The sequence below is a fragment of the Centruroides sculpturatus genome, unplaced genomic scaffold (genome assembly GCF_000671375.1).
Source record: "Centruroides sculpturatus isolate CEXI.00-Female unplaced genomic scaffold, Cexi_2.0 scaffold1910, whole genome shotgun sequence".
NCBI lineage: Eukaryota > Metazoa > Arthropoda > Arachnida > Scorpiones > Buthidae > Centruroides > Centruroides sculpturatus.
In genome coordinates this window covers 1-27,959 of record NW_019386024.1, presented here as the reverse complement: position 1 = coordinate 27,959, position 27,959 = coordinate 1, and the positions used below count along the sequence as shown (strand labels likewise).

The following is a 27,959-nucleotide window of genomic DNA, read 5'->3' as shown; positions in this document are numbered from 1 at the left end:
GTATTGTATTCACTGGTAGACTGAACCAAATTCTAATGATACCACCCTCTTATTCCTTCAGCCAATCAGAGAGCTGGATGGGTTCACTCATCTACAGAAAGCTAGCTGATATCCGATTGCAGGGGTTTATAAACCACTGTTTGTATGAGTGACTACAGAATAGCTTTCGAACGTAAGTGAAACTTCTTGTAGCTTGCATTGTCTTTAAGCCTACTATTGTTGTACGGAAATTATATTATGTGTTGATTGTCTGCTACCTCTGCCGGGATACTTTAAGTGATTTCTGCTACTATTCTATAGTGGATAGAGCTTGTGCTATTTTTCATATTCAACTATTGACGTTTGATCGTACTTCAAATTAGAGCGTCTTCATCCAAAATTTTTCTCATCTGTTTCTTGTGTAGTCCATATCCTCCTTGTTTGATTTCTGTAGTTTTGAAGTTTTAGTTTTTAGTAATTAATGATTAGGCTTAGACAGACATACTTAATTAATACTTAGGCTTAGATAGACTTACTTAATTAATACTTAGGCTTATTTTATTTTTATTATAACTTAATTTTAACTTTTTAAATTAACTGCTATAATAATTCAATTATTACACTAAAGCAGGACTAATAACTTTACAGTAAATATATTTTTATTTTGAATATCTTGATGTTAGCTTACAATATCGAAGAGTAACAATTAATTGATGCCTTTAAAATTAATCATGGAGATAATGTTTTAAGAAGATAAATTTTATTTTTCGAATTTTTATACTAATAGCGTGCCATTAGGGTTAATTTCTTTTAATACTCGTATAATACTAAAATATTAAACTCTTTATAAAATATCAAATATTATTTTTGAATAGGAGACATCGAGGGCTGTTCTGCCTTGTGTGTACTACAATCTGTTCCAGCTTTTAGCATCTGAAAGCAGAGTTCTGCAAGAAGAAAAATGCCAAGGAAGGTCGAGGCACCATCGGAGGATCCCGATCCTACACCATACCTCTTTATTTCTAGAGAGCAGAAATTGAAAGATCAGGCCAAGCCATACGATGGCAAAAAGATGGTATGGATCCCAGATGAAAAAGAGTGCTATTTGTTTGGTAATATCCAAAGCACTAAAGGAGACATGGTTACCGTTGAACTTGAAGGCGGTGAGGTAAGTGCAAGATATTTATTTAATAAAACAGAAAAATAAATTTAAAAGATTTAAATGCATTTTAACAAAAATTAATTTGGTAGAAAATTATTTACAATTAGTAATATCTGTGTTTAAAAATAAATTATCGTTTCATACTTATTTTTGTAAAAAGTCAATTAACATTATTAAATGTCAATTTTTAAATGACTGAATAGACCTATGTATTCATTTTAAAATTACATTACATTTAAAACATTTTATTAGACCCGTCAAGTTAAGAAGGATCTTTTGCAACAAGTAAATCCTCCCAAATACGAAAAATGCGAAGATATGTCCAACTTGACATATCTGAACGATGCCAGTGTATTGCATAATTTAAAACAACGATACGTTGCTCAGCTTATTTACGTAAGTATTTCGCTGAAAGATTTTAATTGTACGCTTTATTATCAAAACAAAAAATAGATAAGTAATTTTATTTTTACAGACTTATTCTGGCTTGTTTTGCGTTGCTATCAACCCTTACAAGAGATTTCCCATTTACACAAACCGTGCTGTTCAAATTTACAAAGGCAGAAGGCGTACAGAAGTACCACCCCATCTTTTTGCAATTGCTGATGGTGCTTATAATAACATGTTGACAAGTAAGTTACTCGAATCAAAGAGAATTATTACACTAAATATACAAATAAAAATATTAGCATAAAAATCAGCAATTATGTTATAGTTTAATAATACAGAACAAAATAAATCGAGTAAACTATTTACTATATAAAGGAATAAACATAAAATAGAAGTATGAAAATAACATGCTGTTGTCAGCTAATGTTCTTGTGCCAACTGGGACGGCATAATGTATGCGAATGTCGGATAAAAATTTGGACTCGCCCTTCGTCTCTTCTTTCTTTCACTCCATATTTGGCAAGTTAAACAACAGTCTTTCACTGTAATCTTCTCTTTCATTTATTTTTAGTAGACATCGTTAATTATAGGTACAACACTATTGCATTACTTGAACATTACAATAGGTTCGCTCCTCCGCTAAAATCCGTTGTAGGAGATCTGTTTTACAGCTTCCTGGCAGATACTTGCTAAGAACTATAAATACGTTTTCTTTATGAATTGATAGTAACTCAACATTTAGTTTTAAATTTAAACAGAATTTTTCAAATTTTTTATTATTCCAAATTACCGCATAAATTGAAAATGATCTGTTATGATTAAACATTTTAGTTTCAATTCCAAATTATTTTCAATATTAATGTTACCCTATTGCAATTTAGAAGGCCAATAATTTTATGAAGAAACATTAATATTAACTTTAGAAAGTTATTAATTTCAAATAAAATACAATACTAAATCTTAAAGAAATTTTCTTACAAGAGCCTGTTATTTCGATTTATAAAATGCACTTAATTACGTTTGCAAACAGAATAAATTTTATTTATTTACTTTTTGTAAAATTTGTATTAATTGTCACAAGTTACTTTCAGTTTTCGAAATTATTTTACAAAAGTAGAAAATTGATTTGTTTACTTATTGTTATTAAAACTCTAAGAATATTTTCATTAATATTTTCTGTAATAATAATAATAATAATTTGGAATTAACCTAACAAATATTTGATCGCAGATGTCAGGAAAAGAGAATTTAATACAACAATAAATTAAATTAACTGTAGTTTACATTAGAGCCATGGCTAATTTAAAATTAATTTTTTTTACCAGTATTATTATTATAACCCCGAAATTTGTGTTTGATTTTTCTGTAATTTTCATTCTGATAAAATCAAATTTTCAATTTCATGAAGATTTTTTTTCATTCGAAAAGTTAAAACAATAAGTTAATATCTTCATATAATTAAAGAAAATTTATTTCTTTTCAAATAATCTGGTGAATTTACGTTTGCAAATTAATAGGGTTACATAGATTTAAAATTATATCACTGATACATTTAGGAATTCTTATTAGATTTGTTCAGAGGAGAACATAATAATTTAAATTAGGACTTCTCAACTGGCTTTGCTTGTCGATCCCTTTCTACAATATACTAATAAAATACAAGAATAAATTACAAATGGGATGAGATAAAGAAATCAGATAGGAATTGATAATAATTTTTTTTATTAAACCTAAATCAAAATCCAAAAGTTTTTATTTTACTAAAATTTAAAGATATACGATTACTATTATTATACACTGCTGCTTTATTATATTTTTAAATATAACAAAAATATATTTGTCCAACTACTCCTAGTAATTTATCGACCCCTCGAGGATCATTTGCGACCAGGTTTCAAACTCATGATTTAAACTTTAATTACATAAAATCATAAATTATTGATTTAATTGGCAAGAAAAAGTGATGTATTTAGAGATAAAAATATATAACAGGTGATTGTAAATAACTTAAGATAAATTTACATATAAATACAAGTATACCAAGTTAAGTTTTTATTTTTGCAACATAAACAAATCGTTTAGATTATAGTATTTTCAGATTAGCTTATACTGTATATAACTTAGGTTTTTTATTTTTAACATTTCAACGAGAGCAAAGATATATATTCTAACTTTTTAAATATTATCAATGTTAACAAGAAATTTCTCGTTGTTTAAGAATTTTATTGAATATTAATCATTTCTGAGATAATTGACAGCATAAATTAAAAAAAATAGTTATAATAGGCTATACAATAAGAGCGCTTAATATAGACAGAGCTGTAGTGGAAGATATACTGCGATATGATATTTTTAATTCGAAAAATAGTAGAGGACATACCGTCGTATATTCTGCTTTTTCGTAGAAATATCATACGCTCTCTGGTTATACGATTTTTCGTATAATTAGGAGTGTGTACAATAGTAAATTGATGGAATAATTTCTTTTATTTGAAATAATCAAACCAACACCTTCATGATTTACAAATAATTGCTCGTCTTCTTTTTTCTGGTCTCACATATATATACATATAATTACCTATTTTAATTTTAAATGAATGAAATTTATATATATGTAAATCTATCTGTAAGACTTATACGTTAAATTAAGTTACTTAATCCGGTTTAAAAAAGATACTTTAAAGATCTTTAGATTTTATGAACATTTAATTAATTCGGCTAAATTAGAAAAACATAAAACATAAATGCACTTTTTAAATATGGAATTAATTATATAAATAGGATATTGATTTTTTTTATTTCGATGTTTTATCTATGAAATTTTTAATATTTATTTAAACCACATTGTTTTTAAATTCAAATAATTAATCATTCAATAGAAACTCTATTTTACGTTATGCTTTTGTATTTTAAATAATTTTACGTTATTTTGAGTTCAAGTTTTTTTAATACAAATTTGTATTTAAACTGAAATACAGTTTAAGAATTCAAAAATTTCATTTTCTTTGACCGTAATATCAGTTATTAATTAATGAAAAATAAAATAAGAAATCCAAGACAAATAAAAAAATAAAATAAACATGGAAAAATTTCAGATATAAAATTTAGTAGAATTATTCGATCAGGAAAATTAACCTTAATACTGGAATAACAATGAACTAAGTTTGCATAAGTTTAGGACATTATTGAATTAAAGTTGATTTAAAACAATTTGTTAATTAATTTAAAGTTAACCATTTATGTTAAATTATATTCTTGAAATCTAATAAATAATTGTTAATATTATATTATTTATTTTCGAGAAAATATTTTTAAAATAATATTTTTACTAATTTAAAATATCGTTTTGAAAACTATGATTTAAAATATTATTCTCTCATTCATAAAATTTTTATCTTTCTGCAGATCGTGAGAACCAGTCCATGTTGATCACGTAAGTAAATGTCTTTATAAAAATATTTTTGAAAGGTGTAACGAAATCCAAATTTTAGGTTTTAAGAAATTATCTGTATTTGGAAAAGGAAAATTGTTGCTAATTGATAAATTGATACTGTTTAGACGTGTAGCCTTATTAACGATTCAGCCTTTACTGTCAATTGATATCTATCCTACATACATAACACCTGGTTCAACCAATCAAACAACATCCAAGACGTTCCCGGATTTTCTACCTCATTTCCTTCCAATCCTACCTATCTGTCCAAAACCCTAAGATATTATTTTAGGATGTAAGCGTTTTATGCAAAAATGTTTCTTTCTAACTCAGCGGTGAATCTGGAGCCGGTAAAACAGAAAACACGAAGAAAGTACTTGCTTACTTTGCTAACGTCGGTGCTTCCACTCCCAAAAAAGGAGAAGAAAAAAAAGAGAAAAAGGTATTCTTGTGATGAAATGTTTTGTTGTCCTGAACGGAGATCCACCCTTTCCCAACTGAGCATGTTGAATTACCATATTTTCCTAAGTGAAGAATTGGAAGACTTTTCGTTTTACCCTTTAATACAGTGTTTCCAGATATGACACTATATATCTAAGGACTTCGAAATCCTCACCCAATTGGAACTCATAATATATATAATTGGAACCTCAATTGGAACTCATAATAATCATATAATTTTCATTTTCCTAAAATACTTTGTGAATAAACACAATTTTAATACATCAATTCTAATATGGTTTGCATGCAAATTAAAAGCCTTTATTTTTAATATTTAACAGACTAACTAAATTATACATCTTTTTAATTAACTTATCATTTTATAGCTACGACGATTCAAATTTGGTGCTCTCTATATTTAAATGTATTCAAGCTTTACTGCCTTTATTATCTAAATAAATGGCAAAAGTAGTTTAAAAGTGGATATCGCTGACGATTAATTTCGTGGCATTTTTTTAATTTCATAGATTTTCTCTGCATGACTCTGGCAGAAAAGAAGCAAAATTTCTAAAATAATATTAGGCTATAATTTTTTAGCCTCATTCTTTAGCAAGATTATTATAAATTACATTAAAATGCCATTAGTATTTTTTAATATTTTGCTAGAAGGGCAGGCAACAAAATAAAACTTCAAGTAGCTTTTTTATTTTAAAAGAATAGATGTAGATTTTATCGCTGCTTTTATTTATGCATGTTGAGCACACACATTTGACGTCGTTTCAGAAGGCTATTATAAAGGACTTTTACTTATTTTTAGTCATGTGTTTGAACATTAAATGTTTTTGTTTAGGCCAACTTGGAGGATCAAGTCGTTCAGACTAATCCTGTACTAGAGGCTTTCGGTAACGCCAAGACTGTAAGAAATGACAACTCTTCACGTTTCGTAAGTATATATATTTATTTTATAATCATTTATAGAAATATTAAACATTTAAAAAATATCACATTCAAAATTATTACTCTAAAATAATGAATAAGATAAACACATACACATAAAAGTAACAAACACAATAATACAAAGTTTCACTTTATCCTTAATATCTACTACCAATATTAACATGATTAGTGTATCTGTATATCATGAAATATAGATACGTAAAAAATTATTGATATAATCCTAAAGGATTCATATAGAAATTTTAAATAGTTTTATTAGTTTCATATTGAATTACGATAGGCATAATTTTAATAGATGGTGTGTTTTGTTTTGGATATTGAATATTAAAAAATTGAAAGTATATAATTTTTGAAATTTATAGGAAATTGGCAAATAAATTACTATTTCATTATTTAAACTAATTCATTTTAATAAATATTGAAAATTATTTCATCCTTTTTTTTACCAGAATGTTATTCAACATTATTTAATTTTTAAACTGAGATGACGTTCAGATTGAATTTACACTTGATACATTAAACGAATTAAGTTATTCTACTAAAAAATAAAATCAAGTCAAAAAATAAACCAAATCGGTTTTTAAATGATTATTCGAATTTTTTAATACTTTTTTTCACATGTCTACCATTATTATTACTTTAAAGCAGATCTTTTTCGATGTTCAAAATTGTACTTTGGTTAATATAGGCCTAATTAATGTTTATTTGGATGGTTGAATAAAATAAGATTTGTATTTCTTCACTGACTAGACACACATTGATATCATGAGATAAATTAAATTTTAAAACTATAAATAATTTATTATAGCCTATCCGATTGTTTTTATGCATTTTTTTTAATTGTCACTCACTGATATTAAAATATATATTATGATAACTATCGAATTTGGCAATTATATATTTGTCAGAATAGGAATTGATCAAACATGAATTTAAAACATTGAACACATTGTATTTAGTTAACATTATTCGATATGGCTTTGGATGACTTGCGTTTCGCAAGGCATCCAAAGCCATATCGAATAAAGATTCTTATTTATTAAATGTAAATAAGAAATAGGACATTTAAAATTATTTACTCAAAATAAAACTTATTTTTTACACATGACATAATAAATCATTTCTATTAAAAATGGAATTTACTCTATACATATACATATATATATATAGGCTATATAACTTGTAAAGAGTAACAGTGTAAAGAACAAAAAAGATAACACTTTAATAATAAAATTTATTATTAAAGTGTTATTTTTCTAATATCTTCTAATACATTTTTGTTTTATCTTCTAATACATAATGTAATTCTAATATAAACACCAATGTTTCGAAAATTAGTACAAAAAATAGTTACCGTTAAATCTATTATATGTGTTAAAATTATTTACTCTGCAGTTTCATATGTATATCATTTGATTAACAATTATTTTCTCTCCGAATAGGGTAAATTTATCCGTATTCATTTCGGTCCCATGGGCAAACTGGCCGGTGCAGATATTGAAACATGTAAGTATTGATAATATATTATGATTAGAAAATAATAATAATAATGGTGATAATACATTTTACTTAATTGATAATTTTCTTTTTTAATTTTCAGATCTATTAGAAAAGGCTCGTGTAATCTCTCAACAGCCTTTGGAAAGATCATACCATATTTTCTACCAGATAATGTCCGAGGGTATTCCAGGAACAAGAGGTATAATTTTGTAACATTTGAATAATTCACAGTTATGTGTAGATTAGTTGCAGATTCAGTTTAAGTTTTTTGTAATTAATATTAATATATATATATAAAGTTAAAAAAACAAACATTTAAAAACTTTTACTGTTTCATTTTTTTATTATTTTATATTTTCTCAAAATAAACAATAAATTAATCAGAATAACTTATAGTATTGCAAATGCTATTGCAGATTATCAGTTAGTAATAATTATCACACAAAGATTTTATCTTTATTATTATTATTAACTGTTATTGTTCTTAAAGAATATTTTTGTTTATGTTATTTTTATTTATAATTTTATCGCAATGATATTTTTTAAGAATAATTATTTACAGTTTTTAGTAAAATAATATTATAATAAGATATTTCAAAGTATTATAGTTTTCAAATTATTTTCTTTCTACAAAAACTGAATAATTGTTTTAAGAGAAACGATTATACAAGTTAGATTTTTTAAGTTAAAGATTACGTTTTATTTTTCTTCAATTATCACATTCTTTAGATTAAAATTGAATTCAACTTTCCAAAAAAAAAAAAAAAACATGAATTTAAATAACACAACCAATAATGAAAATTTATTTTATTTTTATTTCGTATAGGTTACTTCATTTCCACATTTTTATAACATTCATTTATTTCTATAATATTTATTTTGTTAAGTTTTTTTTAAATTTATTTTATTTTTAGTTATTCCATAAATATTTTTATTTTGTTTATTTATTATTTATACATATCCTGTTCATTTAATTTGCCCAAATAGAGAAAATTCTCCTATCCGACAATATCTATGATTATCACTTTGTATCACAAGGCAAGATTGAAATCCCAAATGTAGATGATGCTGAAGAATTCAGACTCACAGATGTGAGTATAAGTTAGAAAAAAACACGGATCCACTTGAATCCTCCCTATGTATATCCCAAAATTCAACTGTCTTCAAGAACGTTTCTTTTACTTTCCTACAAATTTATCTTTCTTTATATTATTCCAAGATAGCCTAGATGCAATTTTCGTCTGATTTATAAATGTCTACACATTTTTGATCATTTGGAATTTTAGGTCTAAATTTCAAATTCTTTTTCCAGATTTAGTCTCATCTTTTGCCCCAAACAACTTTCCTTCAATCTATAATAATTATATTTTCTGGATATAATGCTGAACCCAAATGTCCAAACTCCATTTCGTGGGTCTTATCTACTTATCCAACTTACCCATACACTATCATGTATTATTAAAAACAATGAATACAGTTTCTGTAGCTATTTTTTCATTTTCATAAACTAATTAATATCCTTGATTCTATGATACCTTACTTGATAAATATAAAACTAAATAGTATTTTCTTTCCTTTTCACTTTCTCCTTACCTCAGAGAAAATTCTACTTTCCGATAATATCTATGACTATCATTTCGTGTCTCAGGGTAAGACTGAAATTCCAAATGTAGATGATGCTGAAGAATTCAGACTTACTGATGTAAGTACTTTGAAAGAATTTTGCACATTTTTGCTGCCTGGCTGATTTTTATTTTTGGTTTTTATTTTGCATAAAATAAGTAAAATCGCATTTAATTGCTTTACGCAAAAATGCATTTATAGCTTTGTATATGAAGTAGCATCTAGAGGTATTAATTTATTTTTCTATAATTATTATAATTTCCTTGCTTTTATTCTACCCAACTGCAAAACTCCTCTTTATTCGCTCACTAATTTTATTTACTTAATTGCCTCATTGCTATTATTTTAATCGCTTTATATTTATCACATTATATTTATTAAACGGTTTGATTTTTAACATAATAAATTATGTTAAAGATCAAAATATTCAATATTTATTACTAATTCATAATTCTAACAAACAGGAAGCCTTTGATGTATTGGGCTTTACTGCACAAGAAAAGGCAGACATTTATGCTATCACTTCTAGTGTTATGCATTTTGGTGAGATGAAATTTAAGCAAAGACCCAGAGAAGAACAGGCTGAACCTGATGGTACAGAAGAAGGTGAACGTATTGCTCACTTGCTTGGTACCAATGCTGCTGATCTTTACAAGAATATTGTAAAACCCAAAATCAAAGTCGGTAACGAAATGGTAACACAAGGAAGAAACGTTACACAGGTACTTAATTAATTAATCTATTTAATTATTAAAATCTTTTTAAACTCAAATTATAAAATATACAAATATTGAGTTTAAATTGTTATAATTACGATTTACAGGTAGTTGCCTCTGTTGGTGCAATGGCTAAAGCTATCTTTGACAGAATCTTCAAATGGTTGGTAAAGAAATTGAACGAAACCCTGGATACAAAGCAAAAGAGACAACATTTCATCGGTGTATTGGATATTGCCGGTTTTGAGATCTTCGACGTAAGTCATATAACTTTTTATTTAAACAGATTTCAAGTTATTTGTTCTATAAATTTNTACGATATTTAAATTTTATTTCTATTTTTTTTAATTATAATTCTAACTTAAAACTACATTAAATTAGAACATCGCATGACATGATTTACATCATTTTGCGCTACTTTACGGCTCTATACTCTATAACAAACTACAGTCGACCCCCCCTATAACACTGTTGATTATTCCGTTTTATATGAATTCCATGTTGTACGAGTCACTTAGATTTTACAAATACGCGAGCCATTCACAGCCCGGCACACGTATTTGTAAAATTTAAGTGACTCGTACAACATGGAATTCATATAAAACGGAATTATGAACAGTGTTATAGGGGGTCGACTGTATTCCATTATAATGCGGTATAATATATTACACAACTCTATTTCTATTACAGTAAATATACAAGTAAACATTCATATTTACTGTATTTATTCTTTAATAAAATCTTAGAAAAGAAATAATCAATTTTTATGAATCTATTTTTTTATAAACTGTTCAATCCATTTTTAAAATCTATTTTCCTGTAAGATTTTTAACCCTTCTCAATTTTATTACGAACGAATCACATTTTAAATTTAATTTCATTCTGCCTGAATAATTACTTTCCTCAACTTTTTCCAGTATTACAAAATGTTTTATGACTTATTTTACATCACCAAGACTTCTTTATTCTATCTTTATTTTATTTTATAATTCTCTTATTTTTTACGAGTTTTTAAAAATTTTTTTCGAATGCTTTCCTTTCAATCTTGCTTTTCCTATCATTATATTTTCCTTTCCTCTATTCCTCTGCTAGTATAATGGCTTTGAACAGCTTTGCATCAACTTCACAAACGAAAAACTCCAACAATTCTTCAATCATCACATGTTTGTTTTGGAACAAGAAGAATATAAACGTGAAGGAATAGATTGGGTGTTTATTGATTTTGGTTTGGACTTGCAAGCCTGTATTGAGTTAATCGAGAAGGTATGATATTCGCGAGAGAATAAATACAGCATGAGTGGACTAAAGTGGATAGTGGCTAAACATAGGTGGAAGTAGATGCAGTGATGATTAGAGTAGAATATGTGTTATTAACAATAGTTATTCTCGTTTTTCTTCCCTTATCATACCTTATATGTTCCCTCCTTTACCAAATAAATGTTTCACCCTTTGTTAAAACCTTGTAGTACAACGGCTTTGAACAACTTTGCATTAATTTCACCAATGAGAAATTGCAACAATTTTTCAACCATCACATGTTTGTATTGGAACAAGAAGAATACAAACGAGAAGGCATCAATTGGACATTTATTGACTTTGGTATGGATCTGCAAGCCTGCATCGAATTAATTGAGAAGGTAGAAATGTTACATGTTACTTAATTCCCTGCGCTTATTTATACTATGTATATTAGATTAATTCGTGCAAATTATTGCTATTAGATATTAAATGTAGATTTCGAAATAGTTAACGTAGAAATTGTTTGTTGTGACTAATTTAAAAATACTAGAAATATAAATTTCCTCTTCGATTTAAGAACATTTGTAACTTCGAATTGTAAGTAAATTTAAAATTACTTATTTCAAAAGTAAATAAAGATTTTAAATATTAAACTACGATTAATTGTGAAATAAATTTCAATTAAAATTGTTTAAATATAAACATTTGCTAATTTTATTTTAAATTAAGCATAATTTTAATGAAACTACAAAGCGAATTAGATTTTACTAAAATACGAATTTCGTAAAACAGCCCATGGGTATCTTGTCCATCCTTGAAGAAGAATCTATGTTTCCAAAGGCTACTGATAAGTCCTTTGAGGAAAAATTGAAAAACAACCATTTGGGCAAGTCTCCTAACTTCCAGAAACCAAAACCACCAAAGCCTGGTCAGGTTGAAGCTCACTTCTCCATTGCTCATTATGCCGGAACCGTATGTATAATTTTAACAAAAGTATTTTTAAAAATGAGTGGATGAATATTATAACATGTAATTATTATAGGTACCATACAATCTAACTGGATGGTTAGAAAAGAATAAGGATCCTCTGAACGACACTGTCGTTGACCAATTAAAACATGCTTCTAACCAACTTGTGAACTGGATCTTCGAGGACCATCCAGGACAAAGTGCTGCTCCCGATTCCGGTGGCGGCGGCAAGGGTGAGTTTCGAATTTAAAATTACACAAAGATATAAAAATTAATTATTTATCTAAGCAATTAGTAAATTTTAAGCTCGGGTATTTCTGAAAGTTTATTATTTGATGAAATAATTTTCAAATTACATTTTTTTTTTCTTACTTGCATATATTTCAGGTGGTGGCAGAAAGAAGGGTTCTGCTTTCCAGACTGTATCTGGTTTATACAAGGTGAGAATTTAGTATAAAAACTTAAATGCCAATTTTATCTATATATTTTGAAAGCTATATTATTTGAAATTTCATATTACAGTATATCAAAGAATACGTTTAATTGTAAAATTTTAAGTATTTGAGTAAAAGGATTTTGAAAATAATATTAAAATTCTAAATTTCAAATAATTGTAATTTTATTTGAATTTTAATTTTTAAATTAAATTGTAATGACAATTTTTATAAAGCAAAGCAGGAAAGATGAATAGCGTCAAGTTTATGTATAATTAAAGTGACGAATCAACTGATTATTATACATCTTTCTGAAACATTGAATAATGAACATATACTAAAAATATCTGAATTTTATCTAATTATAATTTTATTTTAATTTTGTAGAGTAGTTGCTTATTAAATAAGTTATTTTTTATTTTATTATATTTGCTTTGTTTGAATATTTGTATAACCTCCTAATCTGCCTTAAAATAAAAACATTCATTCCATAAATACTTTGACTTGAATCTGTTCCTAAAACATTTCTATATGAATTCTGTATTATTCAAGGCCCTCTTCTCTTTGTCCAATTAAAAACAAAACCGAACCTGATAGATCTAAATATCCTAAAAATTTCTTCCAAACATCTTTTTCAATTACACAGTCCTCTATTTTATCCATAGAAATAATATTTATCCATATATTTATTCACACTTCGACATATTCAAATGTCGTTTTTCTGCTTAAAAGTCTTATATTGATTAATCTTATTAACTGCTTTAGTCTTAAATGATAACATGAATGAGTGAGAAGATGTAAATGATTACTATAAAATAAAGATATTTTTTTTTATTTATTATTTGCTATTTGCTTGTTTTAATATGCTTTGGCTATATATATATGCTTATAGGAGCAATTAAATAGGCTGATGACCAGTTTACACAGCACTCAACCACATTTTATTCGTTGCATTATCCCCAATGAAACGAAGACACCAGGTAATTATAAAAGCAGCAAAAATTATCATTATTATTTCTTCTGAACTTCTTCATATTCCTGGTCAAAACATGTCACTTTTCTTAAAACCTACTATTCAATTAAAACCAAATATGATCCTTCTCTGCAGTTTGATGCTCATAATTCTCATTTATGCTATTCTTCAGTCCTGTGATCTTACCCAGTGGTTTTCCAACCTTCCTCATTTTTTCCCTTAACATTTAATAACAGGAACAATTGAACAAATTGATGTGTACCCTTAATACCACAAGTCCTCACTTTGTTAGATGCATCATCCCTAATGAAACCAAAACTCCAGGTAAGTTGGTGTTATAAAAGAAAAATTAAAAAGAAATTTTTATCAAGATTTATTTAAGAAAATAAATTTTCATAAAGTTTTTCTTTTATTTTTCTGTATATAAATTGGTTTTAATGTCATTATTCTAGGATAAATTTTTCCAGATTGTCCGAATTATCCTAAGTTAGCTAATTAGCATGCATATTTATTCTATTCTATTTTACCCCTTTTATATCCTTCTGTTTCATATGACAGTTATATATTTATATATGTTTTTGAATCTTTGAATAGATTTATAACTTATTATTTTTAATTCAGTTATTAAATTGTATTTAAAAGTAAAATAATGGTAAATAAACGCCAAAAGTAATTATAAAAACTTTTGGATAAAATAATTAAAGTGATAAATATTTACGGACTAATAGTAAGCTATGTTAATAGGTCTTATTGATGCTCACTTGGTAATGCATCAATTGACTTGCAATGGTGTACTAGAAGGTATCCGTATTTGCAGGAAAGGCTTCCCCAACAGAATCGTGTATCCTGATTTCAAACAAAGGTAAGTTTTACTGATTGAAAATATTTGTAATAATGTTTATTTTTACTTTATGTTAGCATAATTTTTTAAATTTATATTAGTACAATTTTATATCCTACCCTTTTTATCCTAAGTTGTAAATGAAACAGTTTAATACAGAATACCATTTTTCATATTCCATGATTTCCATGATTCCTTTAATATTTTATCCAAGTGAATTATTTCTTGATGTCATACATGTTTCCTGAAATTTTTAGCAACTTCCCAAATCTTGAGACCATTAAAACCTAGTTTTGACTTTCCATCAACAGATCTTTCCCTATATTTTAAACTTTATATTGATTATCGTGTATTTTGACAACATTTTGCATTCTCCAGATACACAATTTTAGCTCCCAATGCTGTACCCAAAGGATTCGTTGAAGCCAAACAAGTTGCAGAAGGTGTATTGAAAGCCATCCAACTCGACGAAAATGATTATCGTCTTGGTTTAACAAAGGCATGTATTGTAGCTTCTCCCCACAATAGGGCATTAGATTGAATTAATATTGATGCAAGAAATGGTAAGGAAAAAAAGAGTCCATACCCCATCCAGTCCTGTTCGATCATTTTCCTATGAATATTTCCTCTAATTTTAGAAAAAAAAGTCTAGAAGCTCTCTTGCTTACCCAGAAATCCTATTATCAAAAGTTTAAATAGCATATCCCAGTCTATTTCCTATATGAAAAGCACATTTCATTTAAGAACCCAATTTTCTAGATAATAGAAATAAGTCCATTAGATCCAAATAGATATTATCTTATTCTTTTATTTCCTGAATTAAAAATAATAATTTATTTCCCAAATCCTTTACAATTATAATAATGTTATCTTCTTCATAAAAATTCTCATAATAGTCAGATAGAATTCTTATTTTAAATCTTATTCCTATCCAATACTATTGCACGAAACATTTACTTCCTTTATTTCAACTTCATCTTAGAATTCTATTAATAATACCTTTGTCTAGCCTATATGGCCAATGCTCTTCACTAAATAGTTTAGAAATTTTCATTATTTCCTTATAGATCTATATTTAACTAAAATAGAATATTCTACTTGAAATTATACACAATATCCTTTTATACTTCTTCAAGAGAAATATTTTCCTCCGAATAATAGTAGAAACAAATATTCCTTTTCTTTTCAATGATTAACATTACCCATCTGAAGAATGAAGACTGAAGAGACCACCCCTAGAATTTCCCTTCCTTTTACTTATTCTTCCATATCCTTTCCTAGATACACCATTCTTGCTCCTAATGCTATACCTAAAGGTTTTGTGGATGCCAAATGTGTCGCAGAAAAAATATTGGAAGCTATCCAGCTCGATTCAAATGATTTTAAATTCGGTAATTCAAAGGCAGGTAACATTTCTTATATTTATAAAGGGCATGTGAAACTCGTGAGATGAAAGAAAAAAGGTGAAATGTTTTATATTTTCATTTAAATGGTAAATTTTTCTGTAATAAAAAAGACCGTACTAACCTATTATGAATGGAACAGGTATTCTTCAGAGCTGGTGTATTAGGTCGTCTTGAAGAACTGAGAGATGATCGTCTTGGCAAAATTGTCACTTGGGTGCAATCTTGGATCCGTTGGTACAATGCCGTCAAGACCTTTAAGAGGCTTCAAGAACAGAGGTGAGTCTTTGTAAGAAAAAATATAAAAGTTTATAAAACGATAATAATATCGTTTAGTAAGAGTAAGAAACTCCAGATTCATTTTTTAATCCTTTAGTTGACCTAGTATCTTTTTTAGTAATTACTTATTTCCCTAAATACGAAATATGGCGAATGAAGCCAAGTTTCTGTAGTTAGTTACTTATTTGGCAGAGAACTAATTTTTAGTAGAGTGCAGATCCGCCCTCAAGTCTATTTTACTTATGGATGGGGTTACTCTTACTGGATGTTTTACAAACATTAGCAGTCAACACGGGACCAATGGATCAACAGTTATGATATACATATTTCTCCATTTATAGGGTTGCTCTTTTGGTTATCCAGCGCAATCTACGAAGGTTCCTTACACTCCGCAACTGGTTGTGGTGGAAATTGTACGCTAAGGTAAAAATATTAGTAAAGTAAAAAATTTAAGGATATTTGTTCGCTATGGATGAAGATTGTGATGCCGAAGTGTCAATTGAACAGGTCAAGCCTTTGCTTACTATGGCTAAAGTAGAAGATGAATTAAAAGCTTTAGAAGAAAAATTAAAGAAAGCCGAAGAAGCCTTGCAAAAAGAAGAAAAACTGAGGAAAGATCTGGAGGTGCATAATGTTAAACTGTTACAAGAAAAGAACGATATGTTTTTGCAATTGGAATCTGAACGTGCCGGTAGCGGTGACGTTGAAGAACGTTTGCAAAAGACTATTGCTATCAAAGTTGACTTAGAATCTCAGCTTCAGGTGAGTTTTGTTATTTAGTTAAAAAGATTTGAAAATATTTGGACCAGCAACAAGCACACAAATAGAAACACTGAGAAATTACTGTTGGATATTTTCGTCATAAACAATAAATTTTTTTCATAGTTGAAATTTCTCTTTCGATCTTCAGTTATTCGGCACACATTTATTTCTAATATAAATTTCATAAATAAATAAATAATAATAAATTACTAGGAAATAAAAATTGTATTCTGATGACGCTTCTATATATGGAGAGTTGGATATTACTTTCAGGTAATGACGGCAGTAAGATATAAGTATAAAATTACTCATACCTTGCCAAAATGAATATTTCAGTTTTGGAAATTGGAATGAATTTGAAATGTGTCTACAAAATTTATTTCAGAATTTAAATTTTTATATTGTTCGTTCCGAGTTTCATCCGAGATTTACAAAATGTGTTAATAAAGCTGTCACTCGTTTCTAAAATAATATATTCCATTTTATTAAATTCTATTTTTATGTGAATAAGGAAATCATTTAGTTAATAGGTAACTAGTGAGGATAGTTTTAGCAACATAATTAGGTCGAGCTATCTAATTTAATCCTTTTGGATTGAATCCCTGTTACTGTGCCTTATTCATGCATCATTCCGACACAAATGGCATCAATGGTACAACTCTTTCCTATTCTTGGTATGTGATGCGGAAAGCTATACTGCAGACACCGCTTACTAATACCATATGGGGTATCGCATTACTTTTTTTTATCTCTCTACCGAGCATGCGTCAAACTGTTTATTTTGTTCCTCCCTTCCCATCCAGAGCGTGGGTGTTCATCTTCCCCATCTAAGTGATGATGTTGATAGAAATATACGGAGTCTTAAAATATTGTCTTAGTCATTCGACTTTGGACATCCCGAGACGCTAGTTCGTCCTTCGAAAATTATTCGAATTTTGATGTTTTTGTAATCAAGTGAACGTGCAGTGTTTCAAAGTGTTCTGTGATTTTAGCTGTCCAAATTATTTTCGAATATTATCGAAATGGCAGATATTGTTGATGGAATCGACACTAGTCTGCCTATTGAGAAAATGACCAATGGAATTGCTAATGATGTACTTCATTCCATGGAATCCTATATACAGGAATTGCAAGATAGGTTGAACCATGAAGAGGATGCTCATTCCAGCCTTAACAGTGTCAAGAAGAAGTTGGAAGGTGAAATTTCAAGCTTGAAAAAGGATATGGAGGATTTGGAACTGACCATCCAAAAGGTAGAAATAAATTTTGTTGGATTCAATAAAAAAAAAACATTATTTGAAGATGTGAATTATAAACTTATTATTAAAATAGGCCGAACAAGATAAAGCTAGTAAGGACCATCAAATCCGAAACCTTAACGATGAAATCGCGCACCAAGACGAACTTATCAATAAGCTCAACAAGGAAAAGAAACAATTGCAGGAAATGGGTCAGGTAAGCTACAAAAGATCAGATTTAATAAATAAATTTAAATTTATTTAATTATTAATATTATACTAATTATAACATTATATTATAGAAAACTGGCGAAGATTTGCAAGCTGTAGAAGACAAAGTCAATCACTTGAACAAAGTCAAGGCTAAATTAGAACAGACCTTAGATGAGGTATGTAACAAAAGATTAGATAAATTATTATTTACTCAATATTCAAAAACTTAATTGAGCATTTATTCTAATAGCTCGAAGATAGTCTTGAAAGAGAAAAGAAATTGCGAGGTGAAGTAGAAAAATCAAAGAGAAAAGTCGAGGGTGATCTGAAATTAGCTCAAGAAGCAATCGCTGACTTAGAGAAGAATAAGAAAGAATTAGAACAGACAATCCAAAGGTAGTCTTAAAAAATATAAATAAATTTAATCTGTAACTGTAAATGTTTAAAACGAAATTTAATATATTTAGGAAAGACAAAGAAATGGCCAGTCTTAATGCCAAATTAGAAGATGAACAGAGTTTGGTTGCTAAACTGCAGAAACAGATTAAAGAACTTCAGGTATATAAACTAATGAGAAATGCCTTTTATGTTTAAAACGTGTTGACGTGACGAAAAATAAGTTTCTTTTAAATATTTTTTTAAAACATACTTAGAATTTTTTCTTGGCGATTTTCGGGAAATCTTAGTTGTTACCATTGGCATTGGTCCATTCATTAGTGTCACTTACCTTATAAAGACCACCCTATAATATTGATTTAGTCTTTAGACGATCTGTCTTCGGTTAGTTTATCTTAAACTCTCAAATCGAATGCGGAACGAGTCGAAACATCTGTGCTGTTGCCAGATATACAATGAGTCAGGAGGAAGTGCATGCAATAGCCGTGTTCTTCTAAACCTTTTAAAACTTATATACAACTCATTGCTTTAAAAAAAAGTAGACGGGAAGTTTTTAACTGTCTAGTAATAATGTCTGAAAATAACGCTAAAGAAAAAATTTCCAACCGCAATTTTCGAGAATTCCATTTAGACGATGCTTCCTCCCTAACGTGTTTGTGTCTGTTGCCAAAAACGGGTGTGTGGAATGTGACTCACTTCGGTTCTCGCAGAACATTTATGGAATCTCTAACTGGGATAGAATTTCAACAACTATATCCGTTGTCGGTATACAAGAGAGTCACTTTACTGCTTTTGTACCAACCTGAGACATGGATCCCTCAATCCAAGTTAATGGTGATACCCAACCCATCGAGGACGGAATATCTAACAATGATACCATTTCAAACTTAAAACCACCTGAGGATAGTTTTTATCCCTTTCAAAAATCTTCTTACTGTCCACCTAGTCATCGACTTAGCACCGAAAGTAAACGAATAATTCGCAAGACTCAGGAGCCTGTGTTGGCAACTTGCACTAGTACAGTTCGTTTTCTTTACGAAGTAGGGAAACTTTGTTAATAAGTCTTCTGACTAACATGCCTCATCACTTTGCAACATTCTTCTTTATTGTCTGGCAATAAGGATAGCAGGTAACAATTTCAAGGGAGCGCTACTACGTTCTAATTTTCCACTTCTTGTTACTCTATTTTTAGCTTTACTGCTTTTCATTAACAAATGTTAACCGAGACTTTGGCTTGATATCGTATTTGAAATGTGTATGAAGTGCTATTTATTTAAATCTAAATACGATAATTAAAAACTAAATAAAATTTTATTAATTTAAACTTATCTCGATTTCAATATTTATTATATTTATAGGTATACTATTTCTCTCTAAATTTTGCATAGTTAATTTCTTTTTTGTATATTTTTGTTGTAATTAGTTCTTCAGATAAATATATTTATACAAAATTTATTTATTCTGTAAATACCTAAAAATAATTCGAAAATTTGACAGTAAGATCTTGTAAGCTTTTTAGAATAATTTCAAGAATTAGTAGCTATTAAACAATTTATTGATAATAGTCATTATTTTTAATAGGCTAGAATCGAAGAGCTCGAAGAAGAACTTGAAGCTGAGAGACAATCTCGCGCCAAGGTATTTGCACTCTTCCTTAATTAATTTTATAATTTAATTAAATATAATTACTCTTGTTAATAAAACTATTTATTAACAATTAGGCCGAGAAACAACGTGCTGACTTAGCAAGAGAGATTGATGAACTCAGCGAGCGCTTGGAAGAAGCTGGAGGTGCTACATCTGCACAGGTAATTAAATTGAAAAATTAATCATTTTTGATTTTTGAAATTAAAATAGGAGCTTAGAAATAATTTTTTTTAAATAAATAGATCGATCTCAACAAAAGACGTGAAGCCGAAATGGCCAAGTTGAGGAGGGATTTGGAAGAATCTAACCTGCAACACGAACAAATCCTTGGCAATCTCAGGAAAAAACATAACGATGTTGTTGCTGAATTAAGTGACCAAATCGACCAAATGAACAAGCAGAAGGCTAGGTAGATAAATTTATTTTTCAGAAATAGACTATTGAGTTTATTTTATTAATAATAATTAAATGTATCAATAAATCTAAAAATTATAATTGATCGCGTAAACTAGTATAGCCTACATAATTCTAATTATTTTTAATTTATCTTACAACCCTCATTTCTTGGCTTTAATCTTATTGTAATGCTGTTTATTCGATTAAGATAAGCCTTATTCAATATAATATATAAAGCTATATTGAGTAAGATTTAAAATACTGTAAATTAGACTTACGTAAAACATAAAACTTACATAAAACGCCGAAGTTAGACTCATGTATGATATTTTAATATGTAATCAAATATTGAAATAATTTCTTAATAGGTTAGAGAAAGAAAAGGCTCAACTGAAGGGAGAATTAGACGATGTACGTTCTAGCGTGGACCATGTAGGCAAGGAAAAGGTAAATTTGAAATTTTTATCAAAATAGTTAAATTAATAATAAATGATTGAATAATTTACAATTTTATAATTTATAGGCTAATGCTGAGAAACAAGCTAAACAATTAGAAATGCAATTGTCAGAATTACAAGGCAAACTTGATGAATCTAATCGTAGCTTATCTGATTACGATAGCGCCAAGAAAAAACTAAGTGTTGAGAATTCCGAATTGCAGAGACAATTAGAAGATGCCGAATCTCAAGTTAGCCAGCTTAGCAAACTGAAGTCATCTCTCCAATCACAATTAGATGATGCAAGGAGAACAGCCGATGAGGAGAGTAGGGTAAGCACAGAAAATAAATAAATAAATTCTAATTATTTTATGGAATTAAAAGTTACATTTCTATATTATTTATTTTTTGTAATACAGGAACGATCTGCTATCATGGGTAGATTCCGCAACTTAGAACACGATCTTGATGGCCTCCGCGAACAATTAGAGGAAGAACAAGAAGCCAAAGCTGATCTGCAAAGGCAGATGAGCAAAGCTAATGCCGAAGCCCAATTGTGGAGAAGCAAATACGAGAGCGAAGGTCTTGCTAGACTGGAAGAATTAGAAGAAACAAAGTATATAATTTTTCTGTAAAAATTAATGCGTTTTATTATAATCGATTTATTTATCATTATTTATTTTACATTCTAGGAGGAAACTCGATGCCAGATTAGCAGAAGCTATGGAAACCATTGATCAGTTGAATGCTAAATGTAATGCTCTCGACAAAGCAAAATCTCGTCTCCAAGGTGAAGTTGAAGATATGACCATCGAAGTTGAAAGGGTAAAACATTTAATTTTAATTGTATAAAGTATTTAAAAAGGAATTTATTATATAAATCTAATTACTATTCATGTTTTTAGGCTAATGGTCTTGCAGCTTCTCTTGAGAAGAAACAAAAATCCTTCGATAAAATTGTTGCTGACTGGAAACAGAAAGTTGACGATTTAGCATCTGAATTGGATGCTTCTCAACGAGAATGCCGCAATTATTCCACTGAATTGTTCAAGCTGAGGTCACAATACGAAGAGAGCCAAGAACATTACGAAGCTCTAAAACGAGAAAATAAGAATCTTCAAGGTAAGATTTTATTTTACAACATACAGAAATATTTCTAATATTATTCAAAATATTTTAATGATCATTAGTCGCTTAACCTCTCGAAATTGATAAATATTTGCATTTTCAGACGAAATAAAAGACTTAGTGGACCAACTTGGCGAGGGTGGTCGCAGTGTACACGAATTAGAAAAATCTCGAAAACGATTGGAGATGGAGAAGGAAGAACTCCAAGCTGCTTTAGAGGAAGCTGAAGCTGCTCTTGAACAAGAAGAAAACAAAGTTCTCCGTGCTCAACTCGAACTGTCTCAGGTTAGACAAGAAATCGACCGACGACTTCAAGAGAAAGAAGAAGAATTCGACAACACCAGGTAAAATGCAATATTTTAAAGAATGCGTTAATTAATATATTGATTTCACGTTCAATTAAACGTTATTATTTTGTAAATTTTATAGGAAAAACCATCAACGCGCTCTTGATTCCATGCAAGCAAGTCTTGAAGCCGAAGCTAAGGGCAAAGCTGAAGCTCTCCGAATGAAGAAGAAACTTGAAAGTGACATCAATGAATTAGAAATTGCCTTGGACCATGCTAATAAGGCTAATGCAGATGCCCAAAAGAACATCAAGAAATACCAACAGAACTTAAAGGAGATGCAGACAGCTCTCGAAGATGAACAAAGAGCTTGCAGTGACATGCGTGAACAATACCATATGGCTGAGAGACGATGCAACGCTATGCATGGAGAATTAGAAGAGAGCAGACAATTATTGGAACAAGTAAGCATTTAATAATTTTGTGTAATGTTAGTTAACAATATATAAACAATTCTTAAATTTTGATTATTGTTGATTACAGTCTGATAGAGCAAGACGATCTGCTGAAACCGAACTTGGAGAAGTTCACGAACAACTTAACGACGCTTCTGCTCAAGCTTCATCTCTCTCTATGGCCAAGAGGAAGTTAGAAGGCGAAATGCAAGCATTGCATGTAAGATTTTTCTGACAGAAACTAATAAAACAATTTACAACAATTAAACAAGATTATAACATCAATATTAAAAATAAATGTTAATTTTATTTATTTAGGCTGATTTAGATGAAATGTTGAATGAAGCCAAGCAGAGCGAAGAGAAGGCCAAGAAGGCTATGGTTGATGCTGCTCGTCTAGCTGATGAACTTAGAGCTGAACAAGAACACGCTCAACAACAGGAAAAGATGCGCAAGACTTTGGAACAACAAATTAAGGAATTGCAAGTTCGATTGGATGAAGCTGAGGCAGCTGCTCTTAAAGGTGGAAAGAAAATCATCCAGAAACTCGAACAGAAGGTTTGTTTTTAGATGCTCAATCATAAAATGATATAGTTCAATTGGATGCTCGGTACTGAAGTTCTCACACTTTCAATATAGGTTCGTGAACTGGAAAATGAACTTGAAAACGAAACTCGTCGTCACGCTGATGCTGCTAAGAATGCCAGGAAATCAGAACGTAGAGTTAAGGAATTGCAATTCCAAGGAGACGAAGACCGTAAGAATAACGAGCGCATGCAAGACTTGGTCGATAAATTGCAGCAAAAGATCAAAACATACAAGAGACAGATCGAGGAAGCTGAAGAAATCGCTGCACTCAACCTCGCCAAATTCCGTAAGGCACAACAAGAATTGGAAGATGCAGAAGAACGTGCAGACTTGGCGGAGAACGCTGTTTCTAAACTTCGTGCCAGAAATCGCAGCTCAGCATCCGTAGGTCGTGCAATGAGCCCAGGTGTAAGTATACCTAAATGCCTAACATTTGATTCTCCATCTCTCACCATTCCGAAAATCCAAATTCCCAAAAACCAAATATTCCACACGTCCCTATCGAAACATAATTGGAACATCTGAGTTAACTTGCCTACTACTGGTCTTTTCCACTCTCGGACTCCCTGGTGTTGCATATATTTTTAATATATTTTATCGATTATCATATCTGATTTGGTTACCTGCTCATTTTATGTGCAGCCCATGATGAAACGTCCTAAATCCAAACTCGCCGAAGAATAAATCGATCGAAAACATATATAAATTTCTTAGGTGAGCAGCTTCCTTATTATTTAAGATCTGCTAACTAACGCCTATAAAATATGTATGTACTGTACTTGAGATGATAATATTACATTATTAATTACAATATTTTACACATAATTTAACATTTTAAAAGACCATTTTACACCTCACAGTTTAATTTGATGAATTAGATTTTAACTCTTCCTCATATTTTTCAGCCTGCCAACATCGACATCCGTCCCCTCCTAAATACTGCAGCCGGGCTATCACCTTTCCTCTCCATAACACCTCATGGAAAGCAGCTGGCAGAAGCAGAGTCGTCTTCCATTTACGCCAATTAGATTGTGTCATCGTCAAAGAAGCTATTTTTTCTGTGTCTTGTGTTTGTTTTTATATCGTATGTATGAGAAGCTGGACTACACACAAGGATTCTACAATATCAGCCTCTTTTCTCTCGTTCGTGGCTTTTCTTCCGATAATTTAAATAGTTAAAAAAAATATATATCGGATGTGAAAAGGAAGAAAACTGTGTTATTTGTTTTTTCTTGCATTTGGAAATAAAACAACATTATAACACTTTAACGAAAAATTTTGTCTATTGTGCTTTTGGAAGAAGATCCAGCGGCTTTATGTATTATTTTAGAATAGATATTTTATTTCTTCCCTCTTCTATTTCATTTTTTGTCAATAGAAGATGAAAGAAAACAAACGCGTCGATACTGTTGAAGCAATTAATATGCCAGCAGAGGTGTTTGGATAATCCTGTGTACTTTTGAACACTTCCTTAAATAAATACAAGGCTGCGGACATTATAAATTCTTTTATTATTATTATTCTTTTCATTTTTCACTTCTCTTAGATCGCTTTTAACACATTTTATATTACACTCGGGATCAATTATCATTCTTTAATTAAGTAAAGTTTAGCACATTTAAAATTTTTAAAAAGTAAAGAATATGAACTAAACTAAATTAAAATATTATTAACATATCTCAGTTATATAAACTTACGGAAGAAAAAATAATTTTAATTAGAATATTTAAATTCGTGAAATTTACATTCTTTCGAAATTAAATACATATAAACGAATACAAAAGGGTAAACACAGTTTAAAAAATTAATATTTTAAGTATGGCGCATGTACTTAAATGTAATTAACATATTTTTACATAAAATTATTAAATCGTTTCGTAAATGATTTAAAAATTAAATATAAAATTATCATCAATAATTAGTAAAGATTTATAAAGAAAATGAAAAACAATATTTGTGAAAAAATATATATTATCGGTAAAATTTGAAAAAATAAACAATCTTGATATCATTAAAGCTTACGTGATCGGTTATTTTTAAACCAGGCGCATTTTAGAAACGATTACGAGTTAAGTGAAATGAAAACCTTCATATATATGTTTCATTACAACTTCTCTTTTACAAATGAACAGTGATTGATGATGACATTCATGACGTTAATACATAAAACTACACGAATCTACAATTTAAATTATTGAAAATATAAATCCTAATAAATATATAAAGTGTTTAGCTTATTAGCTTACATAGTAATCCAATATATAAAATTCTTTTCTACTCATTTTTACATCAATTTTTTTCTAATATTAGAACTTGAAAACATTTTCCCAGCCACATCTCTATCAAAATGAATGATATATTCACATTTCTCGTAATAAAAAACAAAATTTATGTCTGCTGTCTGTGTATTGCTAATTTTTAAATTTTTGAATTGATTTCAATTGGCATGATAAGAGGATGTTACAACAAAGTGAAAAAGAATTTGATTATATCATAAGATAGTTATTTTAGTAGTTTTCTTTCACTTTCTTCTAAATTGTGTAGGTTGTAAAAGAAGCTAATAGATTTTTAACTTATCAGACATTAAAATTATACTTTGCCACTAAAAAAAACGAATTTAAAAGGTTAAGAAAATATTCTGTCCGAGTATATTTAATCAAAGAGTAAAACCGCACCTTAATTCTGTGCCAAAAGAGCACTCTTTCGTCATTTCGAACCTGGTTGTCACGAGAGACAGAAATAGCATCACAGCACTCATCTAAAAACAAATGCTTCCTTTGATGTTAATTTTTAGTGATGCAATGACGTCATTTACTGTTTTAGCGTACAAAATTGTCCCAATTTTCTTATCCTCTTAATACATCAGCGATTCCATAAATAAGCAATAAATAAGAATATTGCAAATATTTAATTATTTAATATTTATAATCAATTCAATGTAAATTATTTTAAGTTGTTTACTTAATCGGATAATAAGTTAATATATTTATCTATTTTGTATGATATCTTGATATGAAAGGAAAATATATAAATCAAGATATTTTATTAAAAAACACTCAAGTATTCTTTTAGATAGAGTTGTATCGATGGAATTTAAAAGAGCTTAAGATATTAAGAGAATCCATAATAATAATAATAATATAAAATTTAAGCGATGTTATTGATGACAATACTGATCTTTTAATACATCTTTCCATTCTCTTCCTTTCTACCCTAAAATACTAATACTACTACTACTACTAATAATAATAATATATTTTTTGAGAAGTCTCAATGTTAAGGATTATCATTTTAACATCATTTTAAAACAAAATGAATTTTATTATTTATTGAATTTATTTAGAATCATATATATACAGTATTTAGTATATTATACTATATATATATATATATTAAATAAATAAATACTATATATTATTATTTATTTATTTTATTGTACTAATTTTTATTATAAAAAACAATTATAATTTTATGTTACGAGTACACGTATATACTTTACAATTTATAAAGAAATACTTATAGATTTATATATGTTTTATATTGTATAATATTAAAGTAACAATCAGACCAATCTTAATTTATTACTTCAAAACTCATTCCATTTTTTAGACATCTATAAATTAAATAAATTATGTGTAGAGTAGCCTACTGAATAGCGTTAAAAATAGAATTTAAACCAACTCCAATTTGACGAGAGAAAAATATTTTTTTTTCCTAAATTTAAATCTTATAAATCGTAACAATGAGAACTTTTTTAATTAAGTAATTGTGCATTATTTAAATTAATTAAACTTGATATTTTTGGTTAAGTTTCTTTAAATAAAAAACTTAACAGTTTTTAAAATAACTTTCATTAAAGATATCTAAAGACATATTAGAGTTACCTTGAGTACTATGACATATTTTCATTTTGACGTTTTACCACTAAAAACTGATATTTTTGTTGGCTCTGCCATTTAAGATTTTTTTGACAAATTAACCTTAAAAAATTATCAAGTTACAAGTTTTATCTATTCAGGATTAAAAAAAATTGACTTTTCTTTCTAATTTCGTTCTCGTGGTTTCAAATTTAA

At 28.6% G+C, this 27,959-nt stretch overlaps 1 protein-coding gene across 19 annotated transcripts; it reads left to right on the top strand.

The window, feature by feature from the left end:
• The first annotated feature begins 83 nt into the window (after nucleotides 1-83).
• LOC111613174 (myosin heavy chain, muscle-like) lies at nucleotides 84-25,393 on the top strand. Of its 19 annotated transcripts, none has more exons than XM_023354523.1 (42): nucleotides 86-172; nucleotides 855-1,147; nucleotides 1,394-1,537; nucleotides 1,617-1,773; nucleotides 4,937-4,964; nucleotides 5,298-5,406; nucleotides 6,256-6,348; nucleotides 7,805-7,868; nucleotides 7,963-8,061; nucleotides 9,461-9,564; nucleotides 9,950-10,207; nucleotides 10,309-10,458; nucleotides 11,294-11,464; nucleotides 12,233-12,412; nucleotides 12,483-12,642; nucleotides 12,797-12,849; nucleotides 14,053-14,140; nucleotides 14,561-14,678; nucleotides 15,939-16,059; nucleotides 16,203-16,339; nucleotides 16,681-16,762; nucleotides 16,847-17,101; nucleotides 18,226-18,354; nucleotides 18,434-18,556; nucleotides 18,642-18,728; nucleotides 18,803-18,948; nucleotides 19,020-19,110; nucleotides 20,530-20,586; nucleotides 20,670-20,756; nucleotides 20,838-21,004; nucleotides 21,360-21,438; nucleotides 21,515-21,760; nucleotides 21,848-22,044; nucleotides 22,121-22,253; nucleotides 22,334-22,550; nucleotides 22,660-22,900; nucleotides 22,986-23,307; nucleotides 23,387-23,518; nucleotides 23,617-23,856; nucleotides 23,938-24,294; nucleotides 24,529-24,600; nucleotides 24,792-25,389. In XM_023354523.1, the coding sequence occupies exons 2-41, from the start codon at nucleotides 941-943 to the stop codon at nucleotides 24,568-24,570; spliced, it is 5,871 nt and encodes a 1,956-aa protein (XP_023210291.1). In that variant the 5' UTR covers nucleotides 86-172; nucleotides 855-940; the 3' UTR covers nucleotides 24,571-24,600; nucleotides 24,792-25,389. The 19 variants fall into 19 exon arrangements, with proteins under 19 accessions (XP_023210288.1, XP_023210287.1, XP_023210280.1 ...); XM_023354516.1 differs by lacking the exons at nucleotides 9,461-9,564; nucleotides 14,053-14,140; nucleotides 15,939-16,059 and adding exons at nucleotides 8,850-8,953; nucleotides 13,736-13,823; nucleotides 15,036-15,156 and having other exon boundaries at nucleotides 87-172; XM_023354517.1 differs by lacking the exon at nucleotides 11,294-11,464 and adding an exon at nucleotides 11,668-11,838 and having other exon boundaries at nucleotides 88-172.
• The last annotated feature ends 2,566 nt before the right edge of the window (nucleotides 25,394-27,959 follow it).

Bases quoted from the DNA above. Each gene is read 5' to 3' on its own strand.
- LOC111613174 (XM_023354520.1), top strand. From the start codon at position 941: ATGCCAAGGAAGGTCGAGGCACCATCGGAGGATCCCGATCCTACACCA. The intron at 23,308-23,386 runs GTAAGCATTTAA...TGTTGATTACAG, and splicing joins GCAGACAATTATTGGAACAA to TCTGATAGAGCAAGACGATC. The intron at 23,519-23,616 runs GTAAGATTTTTC...TTATTTATTTAG, and splicing joins GCGAAATGCAAGCATTGCAT to GCTGATTTAGATGAAATGTT.